The 24,612-nt window shown below is 44.3% G+C and overlaps 1 protein-coding gene across 2 annotated transcripts; it reads left to right on the top strand.

Annotated features, from left to right (window-relative positions):
* On the top strand, window positions 1-7,788 carry TBR1 (T-box brain transcription factor 1). 2 transcript variants are annotated; one of them, XM_036386839.1, is made up of 7 exons: window positions 2-818; window positions 1,260-1,414; window positions 1,745-1,866; window positions 2,224-2,382; window positions 3,236-3,297; window positions 5,405-5,522; window positions 5,628-7,788. In XM_036386839.1, the coding sequence occupies exons 1-7, from the start codon at window positions 127-129 to the stop codon at window positions 6,246-6,248; spliced, it is 1,929 nt and encodes a 642-aa protein (XP_036242732.1). In that variant the 5' UTR covers window positions 2-126; the 3' UTR covers window positions 6,249-7,788. The 2 variants fall into 2 exon arrangements, with proteins under 2 accessions (XP_036242731.1, XP_036242732.1); XM_036386838.1 differs by having other exon boundaries at window positions 1-818; window positions 5,405-7,788.
* The last annotated feature ends 16,824 nt before the right edge of the window (window positions 7,789-24,612 follow it).

Genomic DNA, 24,612 nt, shown 5'->3' with positions numbered 1-24,612 from the left:
GTTTGGGAAGCATTTGGTAGATGAAGTGCTTTCTGCCTAGTGTGGGTCCCAGGATGTCTAGCTTCTGATACTAGGAAGCCCTTTCAGATCCAGGGACTGAAGGGTTATTACTGTGGTGCTAGAGCTATGCAGCTGGAGCATTGTCTTTCTCCCTCTATCATGCTCTCCAAGAAATTTCTCAATGTGAGCAGCAGTTACCCACATGCAGGCGGATCTGAGCTTGCCTTGCATGATCATCCCATTATCTCGACCACTGACAACCTGGAGAGAAGTTCACCTTTGAAAAAAATTACCAGGGGGATGACGAATCAGTCAGATACAGACAATTTTCCTGACTCCAAGGACACACCAGGGGACGTCCAGAGAAATAAACTCTCTCCCGTCTTGGACGGGGTCTCTGAGCTTCGTCACAGTTTCGATGGATCTGCTGCAGATCGCTATCTGCTCTCTCAGTCCAGCCAGCCCCAGTCTGCTGCCTCTGCTCCTAGTACCATGTTCCCTTATCCCAGCCAGCATGGACCTGCTCACCCAGCCTTCTCCATCGCCAGCCCCAGCCGCTACATGGCTCATCATCCTGTGATCACCAACGGAGCTTATAACAGCCTCCTGTCCAACTCTTCTCCGCAAGGCTACCCCACGGCGGGCTACCCGTACCCCCAGCAGTATGGCCATTCCTACCAAGGGGCACCTTTCTACCAGTTCTCCTCCACCCAGCCGGGGCTGGTTCCCGGCAAGGCTCAGGTCTACCTGTGCAACAGGCCACTCTGGCTGAAATTTCACCGGCACCAGACGGAGATGATCATCACGAAGCAGGGAAGGTAAGCCACCACGCGGACCTTTCTGGGTGTCGGGGCTGAGCCGCGGACTTCGCCGGGGGAGCCGCCCGGAGCCTCCGCCGCCCCGGCGGAGCCGTCCCCCATCACCGGGGCCCCTGCCCTGGTCGCCGGGAGCTCCGGTGCGGGTCCCCGCCGGAGTCGTTCCCGCCGGAGCCGGTCCCTACCGGGGCAGCCCTCTCTGCCTCCCCGCAAGTTCCCGCGCCCGCTGCGCTCAGCCCTTCCCCGCGGGAAAGCTCGGCACTCCGGGGAGCGGGCTTCTTTTGATTTTTATTTCCCAGTTGCTATCGGGAGCCGTGAGGATAAAGCACAACGGCTGGGTGCTCCGCGTGTGCCTGTCGCTGCCGATGGCTTGCTTTCCTTCTTCCCTTTATTTTTCTTTTTTTTCCCTTTTCTTTTTTTTTCTTTTTCTTTTTTTTTTTATAGGCGCATGTTCCCTTTCCTAAGCTTTAATATTTCTGGTCTCGACCCTACGGCTCACTACAATATTTTTGTGGATGTAATTTTGGCGGACCCCAATCACTGGAGATTTCAGGGAGGCAAATGGGTTCCTTGCGGCAAGGCGGACACCAATGTACAAGGCAAGTTCCTCCAATTAACACTTTTCCCGACACATATGTAGGTGAGAATGATTAATTAATGCCTTTGCGGACTGGCTCTGGCGACTTCTTAAACGCAAATGGGCCAACGATGGTTTTTTTTAAAAAATAGAAAAAAAGGAGGGTGGAGGAGAAAGTAAAAGGTGTTCGGAAAAAGCTGTTTTAATCCTTTTCGTTTAAAATTAAGGGAGTTTTGGCAGTAAAATATTGCCCACTTAACGGGGTTCTTCACCCTCGTGTGCAGATGCAGCAGCAGAACCGGGGTACAGACTAGAACTGTGATGTGGTTGTGTTTTTTGTTGTTTTGCTTAGGAAACCGGGTGTATATGCATCCCGACTCCCCCAACACGGGAGCCCACTGGATGCGTCAGGAAATCTCCTTTGGGAAACTAAAACTTACAAACAATAAAGGAGCATCAAACAACAACGGGCAGGTCAGTGGGGGAATGCAGACGCTGCCAGAATTATTTTTATTTCTTCAGTTAAAATCCTATCGTTTCCGAAAGGACGTGTATTTTTCTTTTTTCTTTTTTTTTTTTTTTTTGGATCGTGTCGTTAGGTGAAAATAAAAGGGGGGTGGTGGTGAGAAAGTCCTCCCATTTCATTTTGCCACGGGCCTTGTCGGCCCTGAGCGCGTTGCCCAAGCTGACACCGCTGTCCAGTGCGGCCGGGGAAGTCCGCAACCGTCCCGGGGAGGCGGCGGCCAGCGGGCATCGCTCTCCTCGTCCTTCTCGCTCTAATTTCTTCTTTTCTCCCCGCGTCCCCCTCCCTCCTTTTGCCATGCCTGACAGATGGTGGTTTTGCAGTCCCTTCACAAGTACCAACCTCGCTTGCATGTGGTGGAGGTGAACGAAGACGGGACGGAGGATACCAACCAGCCGGGCAGAGTGCAGACATTCACGTTCCCCGAGACACAGTTCATTGCCGTCACCGCCTACCAAAACACCGATGTAAAGAGCTCCCTGGTTTATTCCCCTCGCGGTCCCCCCGCTACCCGCAAGGCAGCCCACCGGGGATGGCCCGGCTGCTGCCCACTACCCCGGGTCTCCGGCGCCGGGAGATGGGGCTCCCTGTTCCCCGCTTTGTGCCAGCCCTCCCTGGCCATCTCCAGGGCGGCCGTAGCCGCTCGGGCCGCCTTCGCCTCAGGAGCCCCCTCCGGGTGCCCGCAGCGGCATCGCCCTCCCGCCAGCATGGGCGCGATCCTGCCCCTCCGCCCGGGGCTGGGCGCTGGCCCGCAGCGTTTATCTCCCAGTCGGAAACAGCTTAGTTAGCTGTTAAGCTGTTAGCTTAAGCTTTAAGTCTGCAAAGATCAATTAACATCCTCATTGATTGCGCCGGGGGTGACGGAGCAACTTCCTCAAATTAAAAGCTCGTTAATGCCTGGATGCGTTTCGGAGTGGTCTGGCTTTGCTACAGACTGGTGCCCCCTTTTCAAATGACATATGTTCAGTCCACGTTCTCACTTTAATTATTTTGCTCCATGCAAATGCAAACTCCTAGTTATCGTTCTGCTGTACGTTTTGCCTAATTTCTGGATTTCAGCATATTCATACCCATGCACTAGGAATGCTGAACACATCTCAAAATATGGGGTTAAATATTGATTTTTTTCGTACTTTTTACAACAACGTAAATCTTAAAGTTAGACTGTGAAGTCTATAAGCATGCCAGAGCTGATTTTTCACGGTTAAAAGGCAGTATGATTGACTAGAGTAAAGCTTGGTCCTTTAAAAACGTGTTGGCTGCAGTGTGGTATATTTTTCAGGCTTTCACAACGTGTGCTCTGCTTCTCTCTTTCCCTAGATCACACAGCTGAAAATAGATCACAACCCTTTCGCAAAAGGATTCCGAGACAATTATGACACGTAAGTAAACCGGATTTTTACTACCCTTCTGCCGGCTGCACACACATGTCAAAGGGGGGAGATTTAGGATGAGGGCTGGCTCATCTCACACCGAGATGTGTAATGTCAGGCTTTCCTAGAGCCCTCCGGGAGGGAAGCACACGCCCGCTCCCGCACAGGGGCTGTCCCTGCGGCGAGGCCCTGCGCAGCCCTGAGGCCGCTGCCGCGCCCGGGGCCGCGCTGCCCGCACCCGAGTCCGCATTTCGCTTTGGCACTTGCGGCGGTTTTGTTGTTGGTTTTTCCTGGCACGTATCTTGGCGCCTCTTTCCAAGCTTCCGTTCCACTTGCGCGTAAGGGCTCCGAAAGAAGCACCGGAGCAGCAGGGGCTCGGTCCCCGGCAACCCGCCGGGTCTGCATCGTTCCGAGGTCCGCAGAGCCGGGGTCCGGAGAGAAATGTCTTCGTCTCGTTTTATTCTTCGCCGGGGTTGAATTTTTTTTCTCCTTCTCCCTTCTGGGTGGAGCTAAAGCCTCGGAAGTTTTAATCGCGGTTTGTCCCTGTTCTGCCTCTGCCCGTCCGCCTCCGAGGCGTCCCCAGCGGTCTGACCCCGGCCCTGACGCCCGCGCCGCAGGCGGCCGGTGCCCCTCCGACTGCGGCTGCGGGGCGGCATCAACACTCGGCCCCCGCCGCCGCCTTTCGCGGCCCTCGGGACAAAAATGGGGCAATCCCGGCCTGCAGGCCCTGCAGGCAGGCTTCCCCTGGCCTGGGCTACTACCCGCCCGGCATCCCCTGCCCAGCTTGGGGCAGCGGGACGTGGCGGCCGCAGGGCTGCCCGTACACCCGCAGGAGCAGACGGCAGGGATTTTGGCTATCCCGCAGCAAGCTCTGGTCTGTGGGACGGGCCCCCGGCTTTGAGGAGGAAAACCTTTTCGTCTATAAACTGTGGGGGGAAGCGGCCTCAACTGGCCTGGAGCGCCTTGTCCCGTGCGTATCTTGAGCGCCTGCTTGAGCCTCTGCGCTGGACCGCGGTCCGGCAGCCACCAGCAGCAGGCTTGCAGGGCAAAGGTGGAAACGACGCCCAGAGCTGAACTAGTGCGAGAGGGGCCCGGGGCCGAGCTCCAGCTCTCCCCAGGGAGCCGCTTGTGGTGCGGTCGCTTTCCCCAAGGGGCAGGGGTCGCCGAGGCTGTGGCGGAGAGCAGGTCCGCCACTGGGAGGGCAGCGGCGGTCCCTGGTGCCACAGAGGGCGGCAGCCGAGCCTGGCTGCTCTCCGGGAGCTCTGCGAGAGTATGTGAGGCCTTGGGAAAGGCCTTCGGCCCCAGCCAAAAGTGCTTTTCCCTTTTTGATAGGAAAAAAACTTTATAGGGCGTTACTTGAAAGGAGACGGGGGGGAGGGGGAAGCTTCAATGTTGTCTAGCACGTTGAATTTGTTTAAGGGCCAAGTTTATTTTGGATAAGAAATTCCAGGAGGCGTGGAGGGTTAATTAAAGCACAGTTTTAGCCTGAATTAAATACAGATAGTAGTTATTCATCCATTAAAGTTTTTATAATGGCAAATTGCAGCCCAGCATGGGAGAATTATATATAGGCCAAGCAGGGAACACTGGAAGTGTCTGGCTTTACATTTCCTACAGTAGGTGTTTAAAGATTAGCTTAATTTAAACTCAGTAAAATGTTGATGGTTCGTCTGTGACTCCCAATAATAAGTGTTAAACAGCCGATAGAATTCCGTAGTCTGCCACTCATGCTGCTCGCGGCAAATGACCGGGCTGGCTGCCTGTTGCACGTGTGCTGGGACCGGTCAGCGTGTCACCGCGCGGGATTCCACGCTTTTGGGTTGTGGGTTCGGACCGGAGAGAGGGATTTCAGCCCCGTCAAGGAATGGCCAACCGGTTCCGAAAGATTTGCTCTCCATGCTTGCCCCCGTCTTTCCTCTTCCCCGTTAAAGGCCCTCGGCACTGCTGATGCCAAAGGCCAAGCCCGGAGGGGAGCTCAGGCTCCCGGGCAGGGCCGGAGCGCGCTGGGACGGCGCCGTCCCGTTCGTCCCCCGAGGGCCGCGTTCGGCCGGGTGCCGCGCCGAGGAGGGCGCCGGGCTGCGGCGGACACCCAGCTCTCTCCCCTTCTCTTGGGCAGGATCTACACGGGCTGCGACATGGACCGGCTGACGCCTTCCCCCAACGACTCGCCCCGCTCGCAGATCGTGCCCGGGGCCCGCTACGCCATGGCCGGCTCCTTCCTCCAGGACCAGTTCGTGAGTAACTACGCCAAGTCCCGCTTCCATCCCGGGGCAGGAGCCGGCCCGGGGCCCGGCGCCGACCGCAGCGTGCCCCACACCAACGGGCTGCTCTCCCCACAGCAAGCCGAGGACCCGGGGGCCCCCTCGCCGCAGCGCTGGTTCGTCGCCCCCGCCAACAACCGCCTCGACTTCGCCGCCTCCGCCTACGACACGGCCACCGACTTCGCCGGCAACGCGGCCACGCTGCTGTCCTACGCGGCCGCGGGCGTCAAGGCGCTGCCGCTGCAGGCGGCCGGCTGCGCAGGGCGGCCGCTGGGCTACTACGCCGACCCGTCGGGCTGGGGGGCCCGCAGCCCCCCGCAGTACTGCAGCAAGTCGGGCTCCGTGCTCTCCTGCTGGCCCAACAGCGCGGCGGCGGCGCGCATGGCCGCCGGCAACCCCTACCTGGGGGAGGAGGCGGAGAGCCTGGCCCCCGAGCGGTCCCCCTTGCCGGGTGCCGAGGACTCCAAGCCCAAAGATTTGTCCGACTCCAGCTGGATCGAGACGCCGTCGTCCATTAAGTCCATCGACTCCTCCGATTCTGGGATTTACGAGCAGGCCAAAAGGAGGCGGATCTCCCCCTCGGACACCCCGGTGTCCGAGAGCTCCTCGCCCCTCAAGAGCGAGGTGCTTACTCAGCGGGACTGCGAAAAGACCTGCGCCAAGGACATCGGCTATTACGGCTTCTACTCGCACAGCTAGGCGCGGCCGCCGGCCCGCCGTCCTTTTGCACAATAACTCCTCCGCGTTAGCGCACTGACCCCCGCCCCTAGCTGCCCCATCCGTGCCCCGGCCCGGCAGGGAGGCAGGCAGGCTGAGCCGCGGCCGCCGCCGCCTCCCCGCCCCGCTCCCCGCCCGGCCCGGTCCGGCGGCGCCCCGGGGGCGCGGGGGGCACTGCCGCACCGAAACCCACTGATCAGTAGGATGCTTAGACTCTCAAATCGTACAGCGCTTCCTTCCTTTTACCACGGATGGATTCTAGGGGAAACAGTAATAGTGGGGAAAACAGCCTGTGAAATGCCTGTACATAGTATTTATTTTATTGTAACAGATTACTTTTCTTTGGTTCGGTTTATTTATTTGTTTGGAATTTTTTTTTTTGTTTTGTTTTCATTGTTAAGTCACAGAACTTAGATCCTGTTTAAATTTCTTTACCCCATTCCCCGCTCCTTGCTCCCTCTTCCTCGTGCCCCTCCCCAGGTAAACACTCTTCCTAAATGCCTCTGGAAATGTCGGTGGTCCATAGCTGTAGCAGCAGGTAATGGGTTTCTCACTTTCTCTCCAATTCCTCGCATGAAATAATTACGTGGCGCCCTGGGCTAACACAGCTAAGGAATAGCTCAGCTTTCCCTTCAAAAGAACAGAAATACGTCTCATAGGAAAGTCGATTAAAGGGGCATAACGCCTTCCGGAAACAAAATTAACCGCCTCTTATTTTTTCTTTGAAAGGAATAGCTCGAGATCAGCAATATTATTATTTTTGTGGAATCCCCCTTCCCCTGCCCCCAAGTGCCAAATCCATTACTGGTCCCTGCAGGTGCCAAATATGCTAACAAACTATTTTCAAATTTCTTTGCAGTTCCCCCGTCTTTCTTTATATTGCTGTAAATCTTTGTAATGAATAATCTAAAAAAAAAAAAGAAAAAAAAAAGAAAAAAAGATATAGACGACTGAATTGTTGGTAACCATAGTGTAGTCCAGTGAAGATGAGTTGTGAGTTGTATATTTTACTGCATTTAGTTTTGGAATTGACTTTTTCATAAAGTAGCTAACCGAGATCTGACTTCCTGGGGAATCAAAAGCACATCGAAAGAGTGATCATCCTTGTAAATCTCTTATTATACTATTGAAGGAGAAGTAATATCCCTCCAGGACTCCCTCCCCGGCGAAGCAGAATAATAAGTCTTCGAATTTTGAGTAGCAAATCTATACAATTAACGCATTTTTATATGGAAGAAAAAAAAAAAAACAAACCAATTACGAACTGAAATATGCATCGGGCTAAATATTCAGTCTAGATTACACTCGACGGGGAAATTTCCTAATAGAAATTCAGGGTCATAAACGTGTGTATATTTTTGACTCTTCTGTAAATCGAATGTTGTGATTTTTATATTTGTTCTGTTACGTCTGTGGAACTGAATAATTTATACCAGTACATGCTCCATTGAGAAATGTTTCGGTTTTTGCCCGTTTGTATCGTCTGTGTATAACAAGTAAAATAAACCTGGCAAAACGTTAACGTCGTGTTGGAAAAAGCACATAGCCGATTTGTAAGGGCTCGGGTGGGACCAGGGGGAAGAGGCTGGGGGGCTCTTTCGCTCTGGGCCCACCGCGGGGCTCTGGAGCGGGAGTCCCTCCGCTGCTCTCCCTGACGGAGCCGGTCCGCTTGCCCCGCGTTTGTCCTTTTTTGGGGGGGTGGAAGAGCGTAGGGGACAGCGCTTATACCGCGTGGCCAAGCGTGGAGGTTTGCAGTGGGTGAAAGAGGGAGATGAAACCCCGTCGGTTTTTAGAGGTTTATAATTATCCCTGTGTTTGACGCTTAAAAACCCTGACAGCATTTTGCAGGCGGGAGAGGTGCCTGGCGCGGGGCGGGGGGTGCCATCGCTGTCGGAGCAGAGGCGAGGGACGCCGCGCTGCCCGCCTGCAGCCTCCCCTCGCCTTCCCCGGGCGGGGGCTGCCCTGGCGGAGCCCCTCAGTGCCCCCGAGGCGGGGCCCCTTTCGGGGAGCAGCTTGCCCTATGCGCCGGAGCGGAGCCCCCACTCCTGCAGCGCCGCCTCTCCCTCGGCGACCTTCCCGGGACTCTGCCCCCTGTAGAGACAGCCACCTGTGGGCTTTAGGACAGGCACCTGCGCGGACCGGGTCCGCAGGGGCTGGGGTAACAGGCCGGGCTTGCTCTCGGTTCCGCGGTGGGTAAAGCGCGGTGTGGAGCCGTCAGAGGTATTCTGTCCTGCCGCGGTATTGACGGGGGACACCTGAGAGCCCCAGCTGCTTTCCGTCCCCTCCATCCCCGCCAAGGTGCGGGCCCCGAGCGGGGCCCTGAGCTCCCAGCGCCTCCGCCGCCCTCGAGGGCCCGGGCGGCCGCCGGCCTGCGCCAGCTGCGGGGAGCGGCGCCCGCCCCGCGGTGCCGTCGGGCTCAGGGCCCTGCCCCGGGACCCCACCCGGAGAGGGGCCGTGAGGGCAGTGCCCCCGGACCGCCCCTCGGAGCAGCGCGGGCGGTGCTCGCCTTTCCCCAGGCGCCTCTTCCCAGGCGGCGGGGGCCGGGGCGCCGCACGCGTCCCCCCGCGCAGCGCCCGCACCTCTCCGCCTCCGGCGGGCCCCAGCTGCCCCCTCCGCGGCGCCGTGAGGGGCTGTCCCGGCGCTCTGCCCGGGGCTTCCCGCACCCTAAATAACCCATGGCGTGCTCCCGACCCTCCTTCCCCGCTCTCGGCCGGCAAAAGCCGCCCCTGCTCTCCCGGCCGCTGCCAGTCCCGCTGCGCTGCCCCCCGAGAGGGCAGGGGGAGCGGCCCGAGGCACCGCGGCGTTCCCCGCCCGCGTCCCCTCTGCCGCCGCCGTGCCGGGGCTGCTGCCCGCCGGGCAGTCACCCCGGACAGACCGCTTTTCAGGGAGCCTCCGCCAGGTTTTATTTAGCGGGGCTTATCCAGCGGGTCTGGAATAAATACGTAACTGTGACAGGTCTGAACAAAATTCTTTCCTGTGCGTGAGTGGCTGATGTTATTCCATAACTATTTCGACAGGATAATTCCATAACTATTTGTGCAAGAGACTGGAAGAGATAAGGGCTGCAGAAGTTAAACAGGCTATTTCCTGTCGGTAGGTCACTTTATTACTATTATAATTTTTTAGAATAACATTTTTAGAGGTGCACCTGTATATTTGCTAAACATATGTTTACCAACCCGTTAAATTGTTTGCGTTCACTGAGGAGTGAATGCGCGGGTTCTGACCCGGCATGTTTAAAGTGAAGCGCGTGCAGTTTGGTTGAAGCAAAGCCCCGTGTATGAATTTGTTAGAAGAGCAATTAATTGCATGAATTTTACGTGTAGCTTGTATTATTATTCTAGGTATGTTGAATAGGTTTTAATTTAATTATTGTGTAAAATAATCTATTCAATTGCCCTTCCTTTATTTAATATAACACAAAATCAAGCTTCAATCTGTAGAAAGTAATTCAAAGTTCCTATTGGTAATACTTTCTATGATGTTTCACATTAATACTATATCAAATGTAATACATTACTCTCTACAGATTTTGCACGAGTACGCTATGCATATTTGATGACACATTGCATATTTTAACAAGGTTTTTAATGACTGATTGAAATGTTTGCTAAGATATTTTTTAAGAGCTGGAGGAGAAATGGTTGTGGAAAATGTGTGTAATAGAATAGTGATAAGGATGGGAGGGTTTTGATTGACAGTATGAGGAAGCAGATGGATGACTAGGTAGGTCAGAGGTAAAGATGCCTTTGACAGCTTTTTAAGTTCCTTTGGCCATTTTGGTCCAATGAATCATGCAAAACATGTGTACATTACCAAACTGATGTCTCTGCATCGTTTACTGTTGGAATCCTCATCTTTTCAAACCCACCCTAACCTTCTTTCATCACCACTTGACGCGCTATGTCTAAACTAGATTGCAAGATCCTAAGAAGGCAAGAATCTGTCTTGTATTACTTGTCAGCATAAAAAAAAAAAAGAAAAAAGAAAAAAAAATAGGGAAAAAAATCATGTAAACCTATGGAGCTAGAAGAACAACTGAGACAGATTGGCAGAATAGGCATAAGGTGGGACACGTTCTTCTTAATTTTCACTGTCTGGTCATCACTTCCCTCCTCTAGGTAGTGCTGAAGGGAGATGTGGTGAACAATGATTTTTCTTTTTTTTTTTCCCCAAATGGCATAGTCTGAATTTTCATAAGTCTGATAAGAGACCTAATTGCATAATTTTCCTTTTAACATTATGCAGAGTGCTGTTGCTATAGTTAAAATGGTTTTCATTGCAGTCTGTTTTTTCAGGTGCTTTGCATGGCCCTCACAAATTACTTTGTCAACTGGAATTGCTCTGATTTTTCCCTGTAAAAAGGTTACCGTTTTTGGAAATCTTATTTAAATTGCATAAGACAATTTTAAAATCTCTGTGATGCAAAAAAAGAATGTGTGTGTATTGGGAAAAGCAGAAAGAAAGGATTTTGCACGAAAGTACACTTTCCAGGTACTTTCTGTGCAGAATGGACACAAGTTTTCCTTCCAAGTATTAAAACTTGTCATAAATGTGGTTTTCAGTAGGGAATGTGTCGCTTGCTAAGATACGGGGGCAAAGTCAAAGAAAAAATATTGAAACAGCAGAGTGATAAGTAGAGGGAAGGCAGCAGACTGTTTGCATTCAGTACCCAGCTCTTTCCAGATAATATATTTGTGGTAGGTCTGGAGAGCCACACAGCTTACTGGTAACGTTTCATGCTTTTATCAGAATGGGTATTAATCTGGAAATGCAGACAAAAGCATTGCTTATTTCAGAGCATGGTCCCTTGAAGCCCATTTGTTCAAAGATTTATGCCTGAAAAAGCCAGATATTGTTTGAAATATATGTATTTAACTCTTAAATTTTTGAGCACATGTAATATTTTACTTCTTGGATGTAGGATAATTATGAATCCATTAGAATCCAAGGCTGCCATTGCTGATTAGATGTAACTTTTGACCTTATAAAATATATTACACAATAAAGCCAGCGATGTTTTATTCATGCTATCACTGTGATTTTTCATAGTTGGAGTGTTTCTAATTCTAAGGGCCTGATATGAGTATGAATGATCTTGGTCTTAAGATGACTTTTTAGGCCAATTTTTTTTTTGAAACCAAAGGCAAAAAAGATGAAAACCTTCAGATATTTCTGTGTAAAACTGTCTATACTATTACACAGATATTAAGCTTTAAATAAGAAACAGCTGATAATGACTTTGAATCTGTTTTAAGAGACATTTTAGGTAAAATGTTGATAGCTTGTAAATGTGTATTTCTGCCTTAGTCTCTGATCGTGCATATGAGTTCATATGTGTGAACAACGTAAAGTAAGAGGTCAGTCCTACAAAGACTATTCACTTGTCTAAAAATTCACAGACATAAATGTTTTCAGGATCAAGGCCTTTTTCAATAATTGTGATAGTCGTGTACCTTGAAGTGACTGACTGATTTAGGATACACTTAATAATTTGATTTTTTTAAAAAATATAGTAGAAACATTGATGAGTTACCAAAGCACATCATCCAAGCTCCCACTTCAGTAATTTGAAATATAATTTTTTGGCTTGTTTGAGTAATTTTTTTTAAACTGATGGCACTGGCACATAAATTAAACTTTCTAAAAGTCATGTCAATTTCTGTGGGCCATGCTATGAAATTCAGTTTTGTAAGTAAGCTTCTTTCTTTAACCATATTTGGTTTCACATTGGCTGCTTTTGTTTATCCAGAAAGCAGATAGTGGTCTGGGACTGAAGGGTGAAAGAGCAACACGGATATTTTGAGTTGAGAGAAATTTTATGCTGCTGAAAGGTGTCCTAGTTTAGATGAAGACACCCACCCACTAAGAATTAAACTGAAATCATAAATGTAAGCTAAAATATGTATTTTATGATTGATCAACATCCTGATTAAAGCTTATTTCCCTTTGTGGAAATGTTTGCTGTCACATTTTTGACTTCCAACTCAAAAATATCGGTGTTGCTCTCTCACCCTTCAGTCCCAGACCTCCTGCTGGAGACACTGCAGAAATATGGTGGCTGCTCCCTATCCCTGGGGAAAGTTGTGGCTCACCCTGCATTGTCTGGGAAGTCCACTCGAGGGCCTGGCAGGAGCAGCTCCTGTTTTGCCTCTTGCTCTGCGGTCGGTGCCTGCACATCACCAGCTGAGTGACAGAGACAGAGCCCCTCCCCGCACTGCAGCCCCCCTCGGCAAACCCTCGGGGCATCTCCCCTCTCCCCACATTCCCACTGCTTTCCCACTGTGCTTTTAAAGCGTGAGGGGCTTGTACATAGGTGTTACTTTAAGCTCTGTGTGAGCTCTTTCCTGGAAGCTCAGTTTGCTCTTACATAAGGAGAAGGAAACTTTCCCTTGAATTAGATGCAGGCTACTGAGGAAGAGGTAAAGGGCTTTGCTTTCTATTATTGGTTCCTGACTTTCCTTTGGAACCTATCATGCGTGAATGATGAGGGTAGGGACATTTTCAAAAATCTCCAAGTGGTTTAGTCACCTGTGTTAAGAAATTATGAAAATCTCACTGAAAAATCTCCAGTGCTTGTGGTTCTAAATGACTATTCTTGGGCACAGTATTGAGCAGTTATTTCAGTTATGCATTGAGCATGACATTTGTTGCAGAGTTAGGGTCAGAATAGCATGAATTAAATCCTCATCTGGTGCATAGTTATGTCATTTCATGGGCTTCAGTGGTTCAATACTGCTTTGTATTGAAACAATCTGATTGTCTTCTCTTGTGGTTTAGATACTAACCAAAGCAGGTGCTGCTTGATGGAAAGAATAGGACCAAGTACTAACTGATAAACAACCTGACATACAAATTTGTTTCTCACGTGGTAACATAATTATGAAATCGTCAACAGATATCTTACTCTACTTACATTTTTGTTTTTCACGGTTTAGATTGTAAGAAAAATTGAAGCTTCCTTTCTGCTTATTGTCAAGGTCAATTCTGATGAATTAACTGTCTTAATGATTGAATCAAAAGCAAATTGTTTGGTGTGTGTAATACAAGAACTTGCCCCCTTTTGGGGGCAATATTTAGGCCAGCTATATTCTTTTAATCTAAAAGCGTTGCTCAGAAATTGAGTAGAAAGGAGTTAACCAGATATTTCAATTCTTCTTCTAAGTGTTTAGGATTTTGTAATGCCCAAATCCTTTTCACCTTCTTTGAAGTGTTATCTAGTGTAGCTCATTTTTTCTTTGTGTTTAATACTAAAAATCTTCTGATGCTAACATTTAGCATTGTATTTTTAAATCTTTCAGTGTTTCAGTTGCTGTATTTCTATATACTGTTCACTTATAACTTCTTTCTCATCACTATATAAATAAAAATTATTTTAAAATAATTTTTAAAAACATTGCAAATGGGTTCATTTGTATAAGCAGATATAAACTGAAGTAATGTGAAATGCAATGGCAGAAATAAAATATGGGCCTATAAAATGAATGTAATTTATTTTAACGACATGTGCAGGTAAGATTTCTTCAGGACTATATTGCCCCATAAGCCATTTAGTCAGATGTAACCTAAAAGGCCAAACCCCAAATCAGTCCATTACTGATATATGTTTATTTTTAAAATACACTGTAACTGGAGAAGCAACACAAATGATTGTCCTGTAACAGTGTAAAGTTTAGTGTATATGTGCACATAAGTTTTTTTAGGATCAGGGCCCAAGTCTCTTCTGCTTTGGCAGTACTCTCTGTTGTGGGTTTTGGGGCTTTTTTTTTTTCTCCCGGTAATTAAAATGCAGTTCTGTCACTGCGGTCACATTTCCCAGTTATAGAGGGACAAGGGCAATGCCTGTGCTAAATACACAATGTGCTAAACAGTAGCTATATTTAATTTTGACTTTGTTTTAATATCTACAGTTGCCTCAGGATAAGGATCTAGGAGATTTCAAGTGTAGTTCTGTGTACTCAACCCTTTTCACGAGGGTTGTTTTGCTGTCAGCTCAGCTCTCTGAAGTCACTTGGATGGTGACGGTGCTATTGCATGGGAAAGGCTGCCAGGCTGGTGGGTGCAAGGGCAGGACAGCAGGAAGCTGGTGATCCCTTTCACAGGCAGGTAGGAGACGGGCTTATCGCTAACCCCAAACCTGCTCTCCAGAGCTGTTTAGGATAATGCATGCGATCGCTGAGTTCCTGCGCGGGGAAGCAGCAGAGCTCCAAGCTGATGCACATACACCAGTAGTCCCCAGGCAGCCTCTGGTCTCTTCCCCTGCTCGATGTCCAAAGCTTCCCAGGAGCTCCAGACCCTGCCTTTCTCTCCACCATCCTTTTCCTTACTGGGGGGCACTGCACTGGCTCTTCCGTGCTTCTTGTGTTTAGAACCAGGGCATGCAGACGAGTGCTTTCTCTTGCAGCTCCTTCTGTGGAGGATGCTCAAACCAAGAAAGCCTTGCTCAGGATTACTGAAGAGGAGGAGATCCATGCAAGGCTGTTTTCTTTTGCACCCAAACTTCTAAATTTACATTTACATACATTTTTTTTGTGATTGTAAAGGGTTTACCTCATATAAGACATTTAACATGACATATTTAATAAGAATCTACAATGTAAAACATTTTTAACATTTTTAATTGTATTATCAATGTCCGTTTCTGAGTTTTTTCTTCAGCAGCTGGTTACAGGTGAAGTCCTATTTTTATGGGTGTTGCATTATAATTTATGGGGCCTCTGCTGATCTAACTTTGATTTGTAATAGCTTTTTGACTAAAAAAAAAAATAGAATTTTAACACCATTTTCAAAAAGGTTACTGGCAAGAGAATATCTTAAAATAACCTACTTAAAATTTATTATTTTATAAAAATGTTTAAACTTGTGAAAAATTGTCATCCGCTCTGTAATTGCAAGAGAAGCGTGTCATGTTAAGCCAATATAGAGCCAATCTATAGGATTAAATATTGTCTCAAATAATATTACTTCTGAATGATAGAAGAACATTCTATAACTATTATGCATATTTTTTTTGGTTACACATATGTGCTGTTTTGCCCGAGAAACACTGAGGTTCATGTTTTTTGGTTTGTTTTTTTTTCCCATAGAAAAACAGCATAATGCCGCTTTTTCTTCTGTATTTTTCCCAACTTGGTGTCCTCTTATTATTCATCAGAGATTTAGGAGCATCTCAGCTATTGCTTTTATTCCATGCCATCATATTTTTCTTTCTTTTTATTTTGTGCAAGATTAGGTTGCTATTATTATATTTGCAATGTCCTTTGCAGAGTTTAGTCTTGTATTACAATGCCTGCAATGACAAACCACAGCTAGTCTGAGACTGGGAATATTTTTCTTGAGTGTCTCCACCATCAGTCTATGGTGTGTGTATGTCAGTTTTACCGAAAGCTTGGATAGGGTATCAGCTGTCACTGAATCTTGTCTAGATTTATATTCTAGCTGTAAACCTCACAACTGTGTGAAGACTAGCCTCTGCAATCTAGGCGATGAAAATTCGAAATTCTTCCTCGCGGCTGTTACTAGTGGCTTTGTTTCTGACAGCTTCTAATTTTCTGTACATAATAAAATCAATTATTTTGCATGTATATGCTAAAGCTAGAGGCTGTTTTTTGACTGTGCATGCTACAATTAGTTATGTAAATAGCAGCATATGCTACAAGTTTTCAGTGCTCACCCTGTCTTTACAGAAGTGTTGGCTCAGGCTCTGCTTCGAAGTTAGTTGGCAGAGGTGTTTGGTTCTCCATGGCTCAGGCTTTGAAGACATTGCTTTCTTCGGCAGCTCCCTCTCATGTTTAGTGTTTCAGTCTGTAGTACCTGTGTGTACACCAAAGCCAATGCGTGCCTTGAATGCCTGAGGAATTTTGGTAGTCAGACTTTTAAGCTTCCATATATTTTCCTTAATTCATAATAGGGGTAGGCTGGTAATTGTGTGCTATTGAACACCGGCTGTTTGTGTACATCCATCTTCTCCCTATCTCATTTAGACTATTTCTTCAAGTTTGAACTTACGTTTCTGCTTCATGATTTCTAAACCAGAACTTTCCAGAGATTCTGGGGTATTTAATGAAGTTAAATTATAATTTATTCCCATATGAAACCCTTATTATTGCTGTCTTTTCAATATCATCAAACATTTTTGTTTATATTTGCAAAATACTTCATCTGCAGAGTATAATCCAAAAGGTAGGTTGCTCTCTACAGCTGCTTGAAAGGAGGTGGTAGTGAGATAGGGGTTGGCCTCTTTTGTCATGTCCCAAGCAAAAGGATGAGTAGAAATGGCCTTACTTTGTACTGGGGAAACTCCAGATTAGATAATGGAAAAGAAAAAAATCATTGAAAGAGTTAGGCATTGGAAAAAAATTAGGCATTGGAATAAGTTTCCCAGGGAGGTGGTGGAATTCTTTTTGGAAATGTTCAAGGGGATTCTGGATGCGGGATATGGTTGAGGGGTGATTTACTGTGGTGCTGGGTTGGTGGTTGCAGCAGATGATCTTGAAGGTGTCTTACAGCCTTGATGATTCTGTGATTCTGTAGAGCAGGATGTTCCAAGTGGTGTTTAAAACATGCTCACACGCAATTGGCTTTCTCTGGAAGATTCTTCTGGAGCACTGATAAAGCACCCAGTGTGGAGCAGGTTTTGACCTCTGAATCTTAAATTACAGACTTTATTAGTATGAGTCAGAAAACCAGACAAGTTTGTTAAAGTCTATTGTCTACCACTTTTCTGGTAGCTCCTTATATAGGGGTGATACTATTTAAAGAAAATTACGGTTAAGAGTTTATGTTGTGGCACCTACTAATAGAGGATATTTGTTAGATATGCACATTCCTCCAGAATTCTTTAATAAGGTCAACTTATCTCTTAAGTTAGCTCTGTGCTAGGACTTTTGAGAATTATGTATCTTTTGCATTTATGTGATAACACCTTACTGCTGAGGGCATATGATAGTAAATCCACTATGCAATAGTAAACAGGAGCTTCATGGCTGCTGTCAGACTGAATTTAGGTGCTGTGAAAAGCCTCTGAAAAAAATAATTCCAACAAGATGTGGGAGAAGCCAAGCCCCTACTGTGGATTGACCAAAGAAATCATTAGATGTTTTGAAGACTGATATGCTCATATCTAAGGAGTAAATAATTCAGTCTGCTGGGGGCGTAAGACTGAAAATATGCTGAGTCAACATATGTCATCATAGGTGAGGAAAGATCCTAAATCTAACACAGCAAAATAATAAAATTCTTTTTCTGATAAAAGGAGCTGGCATAGTCTGAAATGTGAGAAAGAAAATGCTATAGCACAGTTTAATTGATGAGCTGGGTTAGTAGAATTGCAAAAGGAGAGATCAATCATAACCAATACAAGCCACTGTCTTCCATCAAAATCCTTTGTCTGCTGTCTTCTACCAGGGACATTAGCTAATGATTATATGCATGGGACCTCATATTTTAGAGAAAGACAAGGGTTACTCCTTGAGCTGAAGATTTTAATTCCTGCAATCTGCTAAACTGTTGCATTTCTCTCTTCTTTGAGGGAGGGTTTGTTAGCACACGCCTTCTACTTTGTCATATGTAAAGTATTCACATCTTTCTATTTCTGAATGTGTATGGTGGGTCTTGAAAGAGGAAATTCCAGTGACAAAGTGATCTGTTGATCTAATAGCAGTTAGTTACAAATCACAGAATCATAGAATATCCTCAGTTGGAGGGGACCTACAACAACTCTTGAGCCCAAATCCTGAACCCAAATCCCAAATCCAGGACAATCCCAAAACGCACATTATTTAACTAAGATGTTGATAACTACACTTCTTAAAATTCATTTTTTAGCCCTTTGTTCAACTTAAATTTATCTTTTAAAACCCATACCATTAAACATGCACAACATCTATGCATATGCAAATACGTAGAAACCAACTATAATTATGTTAATTATATTATTGATAAGGTAAATGATAAATGTAGACATCAGTACATTAATTTGGTCTGATTAATGGCTCGAAATGCTGCTTTTGTAAGTATTTTTTTTCTCTGAAATCAAACCTATTCTCCAAATGTATTTAAAATGTTAATAAACTATTAAATGAACAAGTAACACTATATTCAACATTTTTACACCATTTCTACAGTGGGTAAAATTGTAGTATAAAGTTGGTGTATACTCGATAACAATTTACATGTTTATTTTACCATCTGGTAAATGTGTAAACGATATTTTGAGAAGCACATTTCAAATTCACTTTAACAACTTATCCCCGACAATATGTATCCTATCTCATGTACTGACTGGAAGGATTTTGAAAACCTCTCAGAGAGAAATGCAGTAACAAAACATTTATTTTTTTTAGTGATGAGTAAGATCAAGCTTAGCATCAAGTTGGAGGTCTTTCAATATTTAGGAAGGATTTTAGTGCATTACTGGTGTCAAAGAGAGATTTCAGACTGTTTTACACACTATGGTATAAAGATATCATATCATCTTCCCTAAAGAAACCATAGGGTGCATAGGTAGTAATAACAAAACAAATAGAGTTTGCTATGTTGTTGTATAACTGTATTGTATCCTTTCCAGGGGGTTTGAATTTGCTATCTCTTGTGTCTAAATATGGGAAGCTCATTATTAGAAGTGTTACATTGAACCCCAAGTGAATTGCTTTTCTCATGTACTTTAACAGCACTTTGACACTGCAGCCTTCTGCCTTTTTATTTTAGTCTTCTGTTTATTGGTCTCTCTGGATTAAATTGCAAGCACTTTCTTAAATACACCAAACTAGAGAATATACTGTTGTAGCTCAGCTTTTATTCACCCTTTCCTAGCTGTTACTAATCTTAACTGAAAAACAAAAACTCAACAACCCTCCCCCCCAAATGAAAAAAAAAAATCCAAACCCCAAAAAAGATTTCCTTTTCTGCTTCCCCAACCCCCTCCAAAATTTAAAAAACCCTGCCCTGAAAGCAAGTCTGCCTGGAGAACACCTCCACACTAATGACCATCTGGCCAATCTGCAAATGAGGTTTGAGAGCAGATTTCAAATGTAGGCACCAGCTAGTCTGTGCCTTGCATTAGTCCATTAGAATTTAAAAGATTTGAAAGCATTTATGCAGCTAGAGAGCAGGCAGGTACCCTAACTTTGGGAAATCAAATCTTTGTTCCTTCCAGGGCCTAAATGCCTGGTACCTGATCAGCAATGCTCCTTCAGAGTTTGTGGCAGCCAGCTTTGCTTGAGTGTATACACATTATAATGGGCATCAGTCTTTGAAAAAGCATTGGTGAAAAAACCCATAAAAATTATTTGTACAATTTCTAATTAACTTCTGTACCAAAGTTAATGAATTACAACTGTCATATATTTTTATTTATGTGTTATTCAAAATCCTGAATAGTGCAGTCTAATCCAGTCCTGGTCTTGAGTAATCTGAGAAACCTGTGAGCTGCTCTGATTTTATGTACGCTCCTAAAGTCAGGTTTTAGCCCAATAATAATAATAAAACCAGGTTGTCATTAAACAACAACTTTAAACTTGAAAAGATGTTTCTATTTTTGAGGTTAATTAAGCCCACTCAATTTAACATTACTGTTTTGTTTCATTTCGTATTAAATATTTCACTGATGAATTTTAGGCTTAGCATGTATTTTCTCTTTTTGCTTGCAGATATTAGACAGGACCTTTCCCATTTGTAAATGAGCACAATCAAAGATAATCTACTTAGCAGACTGTTAAAGAAATATCTTTACTGTTTACCTCTCTTCCCTTTGCTTGCTTCTTGTTTTGTCTCAGCTCTTTGATAAGTGCTGTCAACCTTATGTAAAGAATAATTTGTTATTGTGTTTCCAATGATAAAAAAATGGATCCACAAACCCTTTAAAGAAAAGAGCAGTGGTTGTTAGGGACACCTACTGCTACAAAAGAAGTTACTACAGGAGCTAATTATTCGATAGGTAAAGCCCGAGCTGAGAGCACCTGGAAACACGCAGAACTGAATCTGAGGTTTGTAGGACCAATAGAAGTTTTAAATATGTACTGAATTTGTCTTTCTTTTAAGATTGGCTGCTGGTGTCTATATTTCAGAAGCAGGTGTTCACAAAATTACTCAGATGCTTAATATGGTGCATAACTGGAATCACCTGGAAAAAATGAACAACACTTGGAAAATCTACTTGACAGAGATCTGGAGAGGCATCCTGAAATGATACAGGTTTGAAGGTAGGCAGTAAATGGACAAAGCTTTGAATAGTGGGTAACATTGCTTCTATTGTTCTGTATTAGAATTTTAATATTGCAAGTTGTAAAATGGAAAGTAGTTTAGTCTGTAGCTATTTACTGTCAAACATGGTGCTTGCAGCCAGGAGTGCACCTTATCCCATGATCACACTTATCATGGTGCATTTCAAGAAAAAGGTCTCCTGGCTTGCAAAATGTAAGCTGTTTCCCTTTAAGTGAAAAAATATCCAAGCCTACTTAAGAATGATTTAATAAAAAATGACCTTTTAAAAAAGTAAGTTAAAATTAATATTTATTTCTTGTATTGTTAATATCTGGTATTCGTTTGCCTCAGATAATCCCCTTTCCCATGCTTTTCTGTGTGTCTGCTTATTTAAAAAAATTGCAAATATCAGACTATATATTCGGTACTCAAACTCTTTTAATTATAATTTTAAAATTAAATGTGACATTTTATAGATTTTGATATTGACTAAAATGGACCTTTTAAAGTGACATAAATACATAAATTGAGATTGATAAATTTATTTCAGACTACCATATGGGAAGGCTGATTACAAGGGCATGTGGAGCACAAAGCCAATTAAAGATATTCTTACTTCTTACTGTGGACCATTGCTGCCCATGTTCCTTGGAAGCTAAACTGAATAGCATTTACAAAAAATATTAAGCTAAAGGTATCATAATAAATTCTTCCTTTATGTAGTCCTGTTCTCTATTGACAGTCAGATTTGCATCAAAGAACATGACACCAGTGACTTGCTGGCAGCTTAAGTAATTGGGGAAAAAAGTGGTTATTCATATGGAAACAGGAGTTGGCTCATAACAGCCAATCACCTGAATAGCAAATGGTATGGTTGCCAATAGATGGAGAAAAAGGCAAGTCTAGTGGAAAATAGGAGCATTTAAAGGCCAAGAAAAGACATATGGTCTGTCTATGCTTGCCTTATACGCCTGGAAATTATAAATTAAGCTACAATATAGCCGACCACCTTAATGTGAAAATTTTCCACTTTTTCCCATCTTAATCTTAAGAAATTTATCAGATTTGGCTAGTAAGATTGACTGGCTCTTGTGTCAGCATTTAAGTTCCATATGAAAATAATAGTTGAATTGATATTTATCTAGTATTTAATTATGTTATGACATAAAGAATGTACTTTTGAAATAATCTCTTTCATGGCAATTGTAAATGTGGATCTGTTTTGTCCTTTACAGATGTCTATATTTCCATGAGGGTAGGCAAGAAAAAAAGAGTGAATAGTTCTTGGCAGCCACTTTTTGTAAGGTAAATACTGTGGAGATGACTGGAAATTTGTCTTTAAGCACTGTAAACACTTCAATGTCTATCTTTCTCATTCTCATTCCTTGTTGGTTGTAGCAATAATTTAAATTTATTGTTCTAATGCTCTCCTGTACTCTGTTATTCCTATAATGAAATAGGAGTCCAAGTTTAAGGAACACTGTCAAGGTGGTTACCTGACTGCTTTTCTGTTAAAGCATTAGTAAATGTTGAGAGTATTAAACCTTCTTAAATGTGCTTGTAAGGACACATTTCACTTGAGACATCAAGTTCTTGAACATCTCAGGGCAGTCTGAGTTTTAACAAGATTTTATATAGCCTCAAGACTGTGAAGGCTTATAGCCTTTTTTAATGTGGGTTTTTTTTTTTTTTTAATAGATTCCTTATTCTAAACCATCCCATGATATTCTAAACCATCCCATCTCACATGGAGAACAGATACTGAATTCTGCCCTTTTTTAAACGCCATGTTCTGAAACTCTGATGGTTTCTCCTTTTCACTTAGAAATAGTGACAAAACAACCAATGCAGGACTGTGACATGACCTTCCTGGCCATTATTTCTCCATTTAATGTACCTGAACGACTTAATAAGTTTTTATTTCTGGTTTCCATTCATGGGCTCTGAAAACTTAGCATATTTTACGTATTCCAAAGTGTCTTTGATTGTGGCTGAAAAAAATACAAACCTCTGCTTAGTGCTTAGCTGTTAAGTAATTTCTGCCTTCATTGTAGTGCTCTAGGAACAATGAAGTTTAAAATTCTCTTTTGAAAAAACTTCAGATTTAATGGAGGACAGCAAAATGATTATAACTAACATGCATTTAAGACTTTTCACATGATAGGTCTTGTCAAAGCCATGGAATTTGGAGCTGCATAAAAATACATATAGGCTTACCTGAAGTAATTGCATCTACAGTTTCTAAAATGGGTCCATTGGTGACAGAGTACACTTGGAGTTCTTACCCCACCCTCTCCAGTGTTGGATCCCTTCACAAGTGCCTCTGTTCTCCTCTTTCTTGCTCTTTCTCTGCAGGTGAGTGGCCTGATGGCTTCACTTCCCTGTTTCATTTCAGCATAGGCACAATCAAATCATCCCAACTGGTGACCCTTCTGACAAGCAGCTGCAGAAATGAAGACTTTTAATGCACTTTAAACCTGACACATGTCTCACACAGTTATTTTGGGCTTTTTGAGGTGTAGGACAGAGTAAATGTTTGCACAATTCTGAAAAAATGCCACTAGGGAAAAGTTCTTAAGAAAACATCTCATTATTCTGGGATCACCCTGCACTCAAAGTAGTAGAAATTTTTATTTCTACAAGTTCTATCTTGGTGACATTTTTCATTTATATCCATAAATTTCCCCATAACTCTTCGATGAGCCCTTACCAGGTAAGACCAGACTAGGTAACAAGAATCTTTCCCCACGGGTATGCACTGGCATCACTCATTTACTGTAGCTCCAATTAATGGTAGTAGAAGTTACACTTGTAAATTCCCCCACACATTAATGAGTGAACAGACCCCCTCTGTTTAGTTAACCATCTTCCAGTTACCTGGCACTTTCCCCATCCCTTGTGAGATCTCAAATATTTAATTAAAGCCTTTCCTTTTTTTTCCTTTTTCTTTTTTTTCCTCCCCCCACTCTCCTTCATTCAGTTTGTTGAGTTGTAATTCTTGTTGGCCTGATGCCTTGGCAACATTCAGCACTTCTAATTGCCTGTATAGTCTGGCCTAGTCATGGAGCCTTTTAACTTTCATTCAGGCTTCCAGCAGTATCAGCCTCACTGGTCACAAGCTTCCCACTCAGGTTCCGTTCACAGCCCTTTTGCTGATTACTTGTTATGTATTTAAAGAGCTCCATACTGTTTATTTCATTTCCTGTTTGAGATAGTCTGTTTGCTTAATTTTTTTCTATGCTAATTTAATTTTAAACATATAGGGCTGTCTTCCTGGTCAAACAAGCCAGAATTTTTCATCCATATGTTACATTAAATAATAATAAAACAACAAATAATAGTCAATGCTTTCTACTTTTATAATGTCTACCATTCAGTGATCTCATAGCATTCTTATTTTACAAGTGGTAAAATGGTGTCAAGAGACATGAACTACTTGTTAAACAATATGTATGACATCTGTTACAGAGCCAGACACAGGATTGAATAGTTGGGTTTTCACTAATAGCAGTTAGTCTAAAAATTGCAATATGCTATAGGAATTATTAGGTTAAAATATGCTTCAACAGAGTGGGCTGTACCCTGGTGGAGACACGTATTGTAGAGACTTTTGTTCTCAGAATATCATCTTTATTGGCATATAAGGTGCAGAATGGACTGGGGAATCGAATGGATATTCATGTGGACTCTGTAAAGGTTAGTAACCTATGTAATTATAATTCATGTTGATTTTAGAGGCACTACTATTAATCACAAATAGCCTGGTGCATTTTTGTTTCATTTTGTTATCTGTGTGAAGATCTAGCATTCCCAATTCGCTTTGATTTCAGCAAACCTCTGGCTTACTATGGCTACAATAACTCATTTACGTCTCTGCAGAGATAATATGCTTAAGTTATGACATGTGATAATATTTCCTGAATGTGTTCTTTTTCAATGTCAAACAGCACACACAGATAAATTGAAAATGGTCACTATAATTCTTGTTTCTTAAGGTTGCCCATGCCCAGCAGCTGATCGTTGCTCTGTGCTGTGAGTACCTCATCTATGGCAAGGTCAAATTCCTTTGATCACTCTGCAGGAGTCAATAGCTGCTTTAATGCCTGCACTTTGTGTTCAGAATGTGCATGCTTGTATTCATTGT

Source organism: Molothrus ater, chromosome 7 (assembly GCF_012460135.2).
Source record: "Molothrus ater isolate BHLD 08-10-18 breed brown headed cowbird chromosome 7, BPBGC_Mater_1.1, whole genome shotgun sequence".
NCBI lineage: Eukaryota > Metazoa > Chordata > Aves > Passeriformes > Icteridae > Molothrus > Molothrus ater.
The sequence above is the reverse complement of the archived record's forward strand: the minus strand, read 5'-3'. Positions and strand labels throughout refer to the sequence as shown.